Below are 11408 nucleotides of genomic sequence, written 5' to 3' on the forward strand. Positions count from 1 at the left end.
ATGCAAACAGCCTGCTTCCTTACCACATTTTTACACTGTCTTGATTGAAACATCACCACTTCTAAGGCCAGGCTATGGAAAGGGTTTTTTCCATATCCCTTCCCTACCTTCTCGTTCATTTTCCAAAGTTTCCTCCCCTATCAAGGAAGGATCAAGGCAGAATCACTGATGACCCACACTTACAGCTGGGATTGGGATAAAACGAATACAGTTGGAGGGCATTTCAGAGAGGAGTAAAGTGTGAAGTAGTGGGTCCACAGAGATGCTCTCTGTTGACCATGGCATTGGCTATGAAGTACACAGCTTGAGTCTAGTATCATGGTCCCACATTAGTGGCTGAGCTCTGGGGCCAATATCTAAAAGGTAGAGAAGCTACCTCCAAACCTTTCCCACACTGTGGACATGCTACGGGTTGAAATGCATCATAGAAAATGAAGTGAATTCCTCATAGAATAGTATCTGGGAGCTCATACATATGTGTGACCAGACGAAAGAAAGACATCATGGTACAGAAAGTACGATCCCTACCTTCCATGATCATATCAGTAGAGCTAAAGTGTACATACATAATCCTATCACCGTAAGGTTTAACTATCATCGTAAGGTTTGTTATCCCTATATTGTAGATGACCAAACCAAGAAAAAGCAACATAGTCAAGGTTGTCTGGCAGAAACATGAGTAAGCTTATGAAAGGTCCTTCTGCCTGCATGCTCTTGGCACTATTCTATACTGTTCCTGGCAACTGCCCACAAAATGCCCAACCTTCCTTCCCTCTCGGGTGAGGTCACCTTGCCTAATCCCAGGAGACTGCTCTGAGAGTGGTGAAGGCCCTGAACAGAGAACAATGATTCTCACATCATAACCACCGGCCACCTGCACCTCAAGGGTGGGTCTGAGATGCTTTTCAAGAATGAAGACCCCACTGCCAAATCTCTGTTCAGGTGGCTTCTTCATCCCATCTACCTGAACCTTCTCAACTCTGCCTTCTCAAATCTAAAAAACAGGGCCCCAAATGGCACCTGCTCCCCTCAGGCAGTATTCCCCTTCCTCTTCTCTATCCTCAGCACTGGGATGGGTCTATCCAGAGCTTAAGGAGTTAGACGAAGCTGTACAAAAAGCAGCAGGGCTTACAGAGGTGCCAAAAATGATGATCAGCACCGGAAAGCTTCTGACAGCTAAGAGGTGGGGCAGAGTGAACCCAGGCAGGCTGGATTCCCACCCTGCTTTCTTTAAAACCCTCCTCCACCATGCCCTGAGCACTCTACAGGAGAGCAGGAGAAAAAACAAATCCAGACTCTTCAACTCAGTGAGGTCCTAGGGAGAATGCTGTGGACTTCATATTGATACAGAACTCTCAAACCCCAGCAGAAGATCATTTATCACCCCTTTAAACAGCACTGGTCTGTGGACAATCCTGGGAGAGAGACTGACCAAAGGCCTAAGCTAATTCCATATTCTAAAGAAATTCTAAAATATTGATCCATCATGCAGCTCCTCTGCTCAGTCCTTCCAATGGTTTACATGGCCCACTACGAGCTGGCTATGAACTCTGACTTTATCTGCTAATCCCTCCCTTCACTGCCTCTGCCCCAGCCACACTGGTCAAACCCCTGTTGCTCCAATACAGATATCCTCCTGCCTCAGGGCCTCTGAGCTTGCTGTCCTCTCCAACCCAAGGTCTGCATGACTCACTTCCTCTTGCACATCTTTGCTCAGTGGCCACTTTCTAAGTGGGGTCTTCCCTGCCACCTTACTTAAAATGGCAGCCTCCCCACACTCCCAGTACTCCCTAGTCCCCTTCCCTGCTGTATTTTTCTATTTTCTTGATTCAACTTATGGTCTAACTTCTTCCCCAAGAACACAGCTTTTGAGAGGGGAGAGATTAAGCTTTTATGTCTTTTGTTCACTGCTGTATCTCCAAGGCCTAGAACTGTGCTCGGCACACAGTCAGCACTCAGTAATTGTTGAGCGAATGAGTGAAAGGATGCCAGAACAATGCCTCTCTACTGCCCTGAATCCATACTCACCTGTTCACAAATAGCTCCTGTCATCGTGACTGGGAAGGGCCTGACATTGCCTCGGCCCAAGTTCTCACGTTTCCTTTGGTTGCTGAACAGCTTCAACTCTCTCTTCTCTTCCTCGTCCAGGGAGTTGCAATATCGAACCTGAATAGATAGAGAATGGCATGGAGGACGTCACCCTCGCTTCCTGAGATGCCTGGAGCCCCATGCCTCAGACTGTCCCATGAACACACTCCCATTTAGTTTTATAGCCCTTTCCTGAACTTTAACAACACAGGCCTTTGAGCTACTTAAGGCATCTCTACTGCGATAGTTGACAGCCAAAAGAGTTTACTAAAGTCTCCAAACTTCGGAGCCCTAGCCTTGGGCAGGCTAAAGGCTCTGCAGCTGCTCCTTCTCCTGTATCACCTCTCTCTGCTCACCACACTAAGGTCCAGATCATCTGGTGCTAGTGAAGATCTGGGGCTTTTTCCTTCTTCCAAACTGACTGTAGGGACCTGATACTTTCATCTCCCTGTGCCCACGTAAATGATCCTTAACACCAAAGAACGACTCTAGGTCAGCAAGCCAGAACAGGTGTCAGGGTGCTTTCTCACAGCTTCTCTTCTCCCATCTTATTTTGGCAAAATGGGAAAACAAAGGCTTGAGCCCCAGGAGTTGGTCCAGAGGCCTCTGAGGTGCTGCATGGCAGTCCCTGCGAGTTTATCTGCGTGCAGGAGGAAAAGAGCTTCTCCTGGGCTTTGGTTAAGTGCACCAACTCGCAAAAGACATTTTCCTTCTTGTTAAACAAAAAACTCAAAGAATTAAGGGATGGACATTAAAGACATTCAAATCCAGAATTTCTCTCCCCTTAGTTAACGCACACCTTGGGAACTGTGCCATACTCTTAAACTATTATTTACTTCATTATGTGTTTAAAACTGACTCCCTTTTTTTTTTTTTTTTAACTTGAATACATTTGTTTACAAAGAAAGTATATTATGACTACAAATGGAAAACCAATATTGCCTGCAAAAAACAGACGGTGACCATAAAGCTAAATCAAGTGAGAACAAAACCGTGTTGTTAGATTAGCCGGCCACATTGCCTGAAAGATCCAGAAATGGAGATCCCTGATGCTCCTACTTAAAAGTGGAGACCAGCATGAGTCAGAGAGGTGTGAGACACCTGCTAGCACCAAACTGAAATTTCTTCCTTGATTATTCAACCACTCCATCACAGGAATAAAACACAATTTAAGAGGGAATAACTCTCTTAGTACGCAGTTCGATTTTATTTACTGCCATGTTCACATCCACACATGTCCTAACTCCATCTCCTGTCTTACTCTGGAGTAATTTGGGCATCAGAAAGGTTAACTGAATTGCTCAGATGATTTGTCATACGTATGGTTAAAGGAAAGCCTTTGAACTAGAACTGCTGTATCCTAATCTGAAAACTAGTGCAGCTTTGTAGATCAAAATTGTCTTATCTCAGTGAAAAAGAAAATGATCAAACACTTACTTTAGAATCACCCTTTGTCCTCAAAAGGGCCATGTCAAATGAGCTAAATCTGACCACTGGGTCACATGTGCGAGATTCTCACCAGCAGGAAGTTATAATTTGAATGGTGTCTCTTTTCACAAAAGCATAGTTACCCATAAACAAAATAAACTGCTAAAGGCAGAGATGGGTCAATAACTTCTCTTTATCAAGTAAAAAGAGTTTTAAAAAAAATCTTCACATGCATGTCCCACAGAGAGAACTGCAGTGACCTGAGCAGCCCAGAACTATGGTTACGCCACCGACATTTTATGGACATGCTTTTAAAGAAAGGCACACCCCTCCTGCTTGTAAAAACTAGCATTTTCACTTCCAAATTAGTTAACTGGGCATCAGGTTACAATGCCTGCTCTTGGCTTTAAAGGAGAAAGCATTGTTTATATTTTGTTTATATGTGTTCTATGAAGTATTAAGCAGCAAGAAAGAGAATCACAACTCTTTCTAAGGAGTTGCTTCAATCTTCAAGCTTTTGTTTGGCTTATTCAAATTTACTTTTGAGGTTCTCAAATTATCCCCTTTTATTTGAATGTGGGGAGATAAGACTAAAAAGCACTCACTTATTTCTCATGGGATCTAGTGGTTGAGATCCAGCATCCGGCTGGAGGCAAGTTGGTAGAAAGCTGGTATCCAGATCTCTAAAGGGGTTATTTCTCCTTTCAATTTAAAATTACATTTTTGTTTCAAATGCAGAGTTAAGTAGACAGTTCAATTCTGTAGGATTACTCTTTTTTAAAACCAGATACCTAAAAATTAATTTGTAGCTTATAAACCTAATCCGTCCCAGCATGATGGTCTTTTAAAAGCATGTTTACAAATTTCCCTTTATGATCAATTGGATTTCGAGGATAAGAAATGCCCATTTACAGTATCTGGGCATTTCTGAACCCATGTATCTGGGTTCAGAAAAAAGGACAATCTGCAAGCCATACTTTCTAGAATACGAATGCAAGTCAGACCCCTGGCAAACTAGACTTCACCATGACCAAAACACAGATGTTCAGAGCTGCAAATCTGGACACGTAATTTCTACCACAGTGTAACATGGAAAACTTGCATGCTCATTTAATATGAAATGAAGCTGAAAATTCAAGAGAGTCACCAAGTTTTTGCAGGGTTTGAACTGGTTCAGGGAATCTCAATCATTTCTCCAACATGCACAGGCAACCAGTGTGGAACATTCTTCTTCAACTAAGAAAAGCTGGACATGAACTTTTAAATTTTAGTGCTCCCCGGTTTTCCCTAAATAGCTAGTAGTGCCAGGCATGGAGGCTAATCCAGTCCATAACAAGATTTTGCTTTTTCGGTAACACTCTGTAAAAGGTGTTGGCCAGTTTCTTTCAGTTCCAATTAAGGAAGCTAAAACCTGAAATAAATTGCCAGAGGGTTTTTTTTTTTTTTTTGGTCAAACTCATTGATCACAACTTTCTGATGATGGAAACAGCAACAATTCACAGAAGGTTCTAAAAGTCTTCATAAGCCCCCTCTAGCCTCTTACCTCATTGTCATGTGGTGGCAGCTGGTGTAGTAGCTGCTTGATTCGCAGTTTCTCTCCAGGACTGTTGACATAAGGAACTTTCTCTTCTGGGAGACAGCTATAGTACTGGTGAACCTGAGGACAGAAGGCACAAAGATCACTCATCCATTACTCCCTCTTACAGCGGAGATGATACCACAACTGACTTCCGCTGCCCCCACCCTTCATGAAACTCAACAGCAGAGGAGTTTCTTCCTGCATGCAGAGAAATGCATCCTTAAAGAGTCAAGCAAATCACCCATATCTTAGGGCTTTCCCTCTCTCTGCGAGGGAAAAATAAAGCCCACAACCTTTCCTAGAAAAAAAGAAGTCGGCAAACATGCTGGTGAACCCGGAGGGTACAGCTTTCTCGGCAGACTCCCCCGAGAGCTGGCTTTACCATTTTCTCTGTCTCCAGCATGTAACACGCCTCCCCAGCCAAAGGGATATGTCAGCACCTGCCTCGGCAATGGAGTTGAAGCCAGGCTTTGGCACTCGGCAAACTCCTGGGTACCTCAGCCTCCACCTACATTAAAAGCCCTCCAGGTTTTGAGCCATTTGTAAGACAGGCAGCAGCTGACATCCATCAGAAAGAGACTCACTGAATCTGGGATGCAGAGCGTGTAATTAAAAATTGTCATTAACATGAGGATTTTTGCACATCCTAGAGCGTTCCTGTTTATGACTGTTAGGACATATTAGGGCAGTTTCTGAGGTTCATTCAACCCTATCAACAACTGGGGAAGGCAGCAAGCATTTAATTTTGCCTGAGTAAAGAAAACAAACATTTTACCATCCAGCCACATGTAAAACTAAGGAAAGAAAAAACTGATCAAAACAGAAGGTATGCTATTATATAAGTGAGGTGAAAAAAAAAATCCCACAAGCTCAGATGATGTCATGGAAAATACTTTCAAGTATCTCTTACTTAGCATCATGACCAGCTCTTATTTGATGAGCCAAAAAGGTGCAAGACTGGGGACTCCAAATTCATCATATTCCCAACACTCCACAAACTTGATCTAAACCCTTTGCATTTAGGGAGCCTTGAATATGAGCACATGTTCTGGGAATGCTGGGGTAAAGAGTTACGAAAGCTCTGTCTACTTTGATCTCCAGAAATTAAGTCATACAGTTAGAAAAGAGGGGAAAAAGCTTTGTGATGACAAGGCCTTAAAAAATGTGAAAGCCATCTTTATTTTCATAACTAATGGTGGCAATCATTCACCATCATGTGCCTATCATCCTCTTAATCAAATCCCAAAGGTAACTATAAACAGAGTACTTGTCCTAGACTAGCTGGCTTTTGGAAGGACCCCTCCCTAGAGGCACCTGGCAGGGAGCCACACCCCGGGATGGGTAAATGGCTCCAGGTTTTGAAGGCAGCCCATAGATTGTCAGCACTCTCTGAGAAGAAATAAAAGCCCAGATTATAAGTTAGTTTGGGATTAGAGGCTGGCTGTTTGCCCACCAGAGACTGGCACACCATTCTCTCCTCAGGAGAGGCCCTGTATAAAGAAGCAGGCCCAGTCTGTCCCTGCCTTGGGGAATGGCTTTGCCTCCGAAGTCAAAATATTGCTTGTTCCAACATCACTTTGTCATTCTCACAACTTCCATTATAGTTATAGAACATGAGGGACAACTGCTAATTTGAAATGAAAATGATTCATATGAAATGAATCGCTGTGGATGCTCGATAATGCAGTCTAACATGAGCTCCACTGACCCTCCTCTCAATTGCCTCTCGTTGCTTGCATCCCTCTCTCCACCTCCTGGGGCATTCATCCTGAGAGCCCTTCTGAACTGGCACTTTGAACCAAGCCCTCTCTGATCCTGACCAAGGCTGACCCAGGTTGGAATCTTCCTGTACCTTCTACAGCATGGCCAGCAGGATCTGAACCCCCATCATTCTGTCATTTCCCACCACGTTACATCTCTGCTCAGAATCTCATCATAAGATTGTGACTAAATGAGAGTGTAGGCAAAGCATGTGGCCCTCAATTACAATAAATAACATGAATACATAATCATTACATTATCCAGCCTGGCCTACTTCAAATACAACAATCCAGATGCTTCCTGACCTTTCTTCTATTTCAAGATGGGTAGTAACATGGTTGGCTTGTAGAATGACACCAAACCCTGGGAGCCACCTACTTCAGTCTAAGCAAGAAAAATAGGTTACAAGGAATATAATGCTATGAAAGCTAGGATGATTTCAGGGAAAAAAAATGGCAAATTGTTATAAAGGTGGGGTGTTTTAAGAAGCCCAGCAGTACAGTAGAGCCTCATTAGGACATGGAGCCTACCACTGGAAGGTGACTGGTACTGGATTTCTCATCTCTGTGACCTCAGTGTCCTCTTACCTCTGTGCTATTCTCTCTCTGCAGATCTGTTCTCACCTTCTCAAAGCTTAAGGTTTCCCACAGCACTTGAGTTTACACAGCTTCAGTTTAACACTCTATCCTAGGGCTGGCCAGTTAGCTCACTTAGAGCATGGTGGTGATAACACCAAAGTCAAGGGTTCGGATCCCTGTACTGACCAGCTGCCCCCCCACCCCAAAAGTCTATCCTAGACAGACTAGCTCTTCTCAATTCCAAATTCCCTGATTATGCCATCTTGGCAGGGTCCACACCCGGAGATTGGATTGAAGAAGTTCAACATGTTTGAGGACTAGAGGATAAAGGAAATCCCAACATGACCTGACTGGGCAAAGGTGCAGCCAGCAGTGAGAGAGAACTCTAGACATATTTAGGAGTAAATAGATACCTTGGTATGCTGAGGTCCATGCTAAAGACTGAATTCTTAAGTCAATGAGGGCCATGACGACTCTTTCAGAACACAGCTCTATCTTTCCTGGACATCCTGTGTTACCTTTTATAATTCATGCCGTATAATCACCATTGAAAATGTGTCCTTTCTACTAGTATTCCAATAATTCCTCATATACAGAAAGTGCTAAAATATTTTATCACAAGGAAACCAATAATTTGATGAATGTCTTAAAAACTTAGCGAGATGCCCCATTATTAAAAAAAATGAGTTCACACTAATTAATAACCTGTCAAATCACCCCATATCACATGGCAGGTGATCTGGCTTGCTCTGAGGAAGAGGAATGAGTTAGTCCTTCATGACTTCCAATCCTTTTAAAACCTGTTCAAGTCCAGGTGAAAAAGTAATCTCTCTAATGCTGACTTCTGCGTCTCCTCCCTGTGTTTAGGAGCTGGGCTTTCCAAGCTTTTCATTAAGAAAAGGGGATTGGCAGATGGATGGGAATGAGGGAGAAACAGCTCTCCTGAATTCCCAGGCTGTCTCTGGCTGGATACGGGAATGCCGCGCGTCTCCTCCCTGTGTTTAGGAGCTGGGCTTTCCAAGCTTTTCATTAAGAAAAGGGGATTGGCAGATGGATGGGAGTGAGGGAGAAACAGCTCTCCTGAATTCCCAGGCTGTCTCTGGCTGGATACGGGAATGCCGCGTGCACTTTCCTCTGGCATCCTCCACAACAAAACCGTTGTATAGCTCAAAACAAACCCCACGTGAACCAATGGTAAAAGGGAAATATTGAGTAGACTTTCTGGCACTACAAAAATTAAATTTGGCACTACCCCAAAAACCCTGCAGATTGCTCATTTTAGCCCAAACATGTTTCACTTGTTTGTTTGTAGGAGTAAATAGCATATCCAAAAGAATTATGTCAAGGGATGATTACTACCAAGATGTTACCCAGGATGCCGATAACTTTATTTTTCTTCTGTGTGTCCTGAGCATATTTCTTCAAAAGCAGTTCTGTTGAATGTTTAGCAATTTTACTACATTTCGACCAGCCCAGGTAAAGGTGTCCTGCAATTCTACTCCAGGTGAAGTAACAGTAGATACATTTCCCCTGAACAAAAGCATTTTGAACACAATAAACTGGCTTATGGAAATAAAATAGCTGAAGGCCTTTATTTAAGGTGTTACTCCCCAACAGGGAGGTTTGGCAGCAACTTCGGCCTGTGTCGGAGAGATCGTAAGAGCGTTAGTCAGTGTGCAAACACAGCCTACANCAGTAGATACATTTCCCCTGAACAAAAGCATTTTGAACACAATAAACTGGCTTATGGAAATAAAATAGCTGAAGGCCTTTATTTAAGGTGTTACTCCCCAACAGGGAGGTTTGGCAGTAACTTCGGCCTGTGTCGGAGAGATCGTAAGAGCGTTAGTCAGTGTGCAAACACAGCCTACAAAGCACGGCCTCGCCCAGCTGGAAAGACTGGGCTTGTCAGAAGGAGCTGCGTGTTTGACAGCGTTCCTGCCTGGGAGAATCAACGACTCTGCATATGGGAGAAAAGGGTGCTTTTAAAAAATGTGCTAATAAAGCAAAAAGTGTGCAAAGCGCTTTATTTAGCGTGGTGGATCTCAAACATTAGCTTGCGTCAGAATCATCTGGAAGGCTTGTTAAAACACAGGTTTCTAATTCAGAAGGCCTAAGGTAGGACCCTGTAATTTGCATTTCTAACTACTTCTCAGGTACTGCTATTGGTCCAGGGGTGCCACTTCAAGACTCTCAGAGCTATCAACTGTTTTTCCTCCACAACCAAACCGCATGCAGCTGCCCGGCAAATTCCTATTTTCTCTGAGAGATCCAGGAAGCCCAGAGGAGGAGAAAGAACTGGTTGGACCTCACCCAATTTTTCAGGTGTTTCCTTCCACATTTAGAAATCTGATTAAGCAGGGGGATTCTACCAGATTTGGCAAGAATGAGAAATCCTACGGGCAAAGTGCTCACATTTTGGGGTGGGAATATTTTATGTATCAAAGGCATCCTTATTTTCGTACAGCAGGAACCCAACAAAAGAGAAGTCAGACTTTCTTGGCAGATCTCAGAATCAATTATTCTTCACCGTCTAGATGAAGGAAGAGATCAATGAACTTTTTATTTACTGAGTGGTTCTTAGGCCTGAGGTGTTTAAAGTATTTCATGAACCCTCCCTGTACCCTGGAGGTGGGTATTCCATACTCATCAGGTTGAATATCACGTGGTTAAAAACTGGTAGACCCATCTTTGAGCTTGGTTTTCTCATCCACCTGCTCTGTTTTTTGTCAATTCTTGGCATTCTTTATCAGGGGGAAAAAAAAAAAAAAGACTGGCAGATGGATGGGAAAGAAGAATAAACCCCAGATACAGTAGATTCCCAATATGTGTGTATAGCTGACCACAAAAATGATGAACAGGTTTTCCTTTGGTATTTTCCATAACATAGCAGTATATGGCTCCCAAACAAACCCCAAATGAACTGACAGTAAGTAAAAAATGTTCTCCAAATTAAAGTCTTTCCACAACACCATGGCATGATGGTGTAAGGGTGCTGTGGCAGAGATGGCTGCCCACCCACATCCATTCCTCTTTTCTTCCTTAACCAGAATACCATCATTTTAATTACAGCATCAATATGTCCAGCTAAGAACAGTATTTCTGCACCTCTCTAGTAGCTGCACATGGCCATATGAATATATTCTGGCCAACGATACATAAGAGTGGATTTCTGGGAGAGCTCTTTGAAAGGAGGCCAAAGAGTTGGAAATGGCCCTTTTGGCAATGGAATGTCCATTCCCTTTCTTCCTGCTTCCTCTCTGGAATGTAAACAGAATGGCTGGGGCTCCAGCAGCCATCCTGTACCATGAAGTAATCTCAACAATGAACACTGTAGGCTGAGGATGGAAGGACAGAAAGTTAGAAGTCTGTGTTTGTTTGTTTGTTTTGTTTCTTTTTAATACTACAAAGCCACAATACCAACCTTGGATTGCTTATCTCTGAACTTCTTTTACTAGGGAGAGAAATAGACTATTTCTTTATCTACAGTCTCTGTTACGAGGAAGCGAAGGCAAATCCTAAATGATAGAGCAGTGACTTTCAAACATTACTGTAACACCAGAATCATCGAGGCCCTTATTGAACATTATTTCCATTTTCATTTCTCTGGGTCTGAAAAGGAGACCACAACTCTGCATTCTCAACCAACACCTCACATCATACCAGGAAGAACACTGGTTTAAGGGGAAGGCAAACACGACCCCACAAGATAAAGACAAAAACTCCTGAAGTGTAATCTCCGATGTGAGCTGACACATTTGAAAGGTTTTATAAAAGCCCATTTGAACCCAGAGACTAATCTTTATTTCACGCTCCCCCTTGCCTACAGTTTGAGAAGATTGGAACCTCAGTTAATCTACCTCAGTTCAGGGAGGCAATATTTGGAATGTGCTTAAACCATCTCGGAAGGCAAGTTGTATAGAGAAGGGAAAGATGCAGACTGAATTTGCAGCATGTGGTGGTTTTTATGAAAC

The 11408-nt window shown here is 43.2% G+C and overlaps 1 protein-coding gene across 2 annotated transcripts in view; it reads right to left on the minus strand.

Moving 5' to 3' along the window:
• Positions 1-11408, minus strand: part of PRICKLE2 (prickle homolog 2 (Drosophila)) — a 159547-nt gene that overhangs the window by 51577 nt on the left and 96562 nt on the right. For both annotated transcript variants that reach the window (XM_008587688.1, XM_008587687.1), the window contains exons 3-4: positions 5060-5173; positions 2029-2166 (exon numbers count right to left, since the gene is read on the minus strand). In XM_008587688.1, the coding sequence (XP_008585910.1) occupies positions 2029-2166; positions 5060-5173 (252 nt within the window). The remainder of the gene's footprint in view (positions 1-2028; positions 2167-5059; positions 5174-11408) is intronic.

This window comes from Galeopterus variegatus, unplaced genomic scaffold (assembly GCF_000696425.1).
Source record: "Galeopterus variegatus unplaced genomic scaffold, G_variegatus-3.0.2 Scaffold4498, whole genome shotgun sequence".
Lineage (NCBI taxonomy): Eukaryota > Metazoa > Chordata > Mammalia > Dermoptera > Cynocephalidae > Galeopterus > Galeopterus variegatus.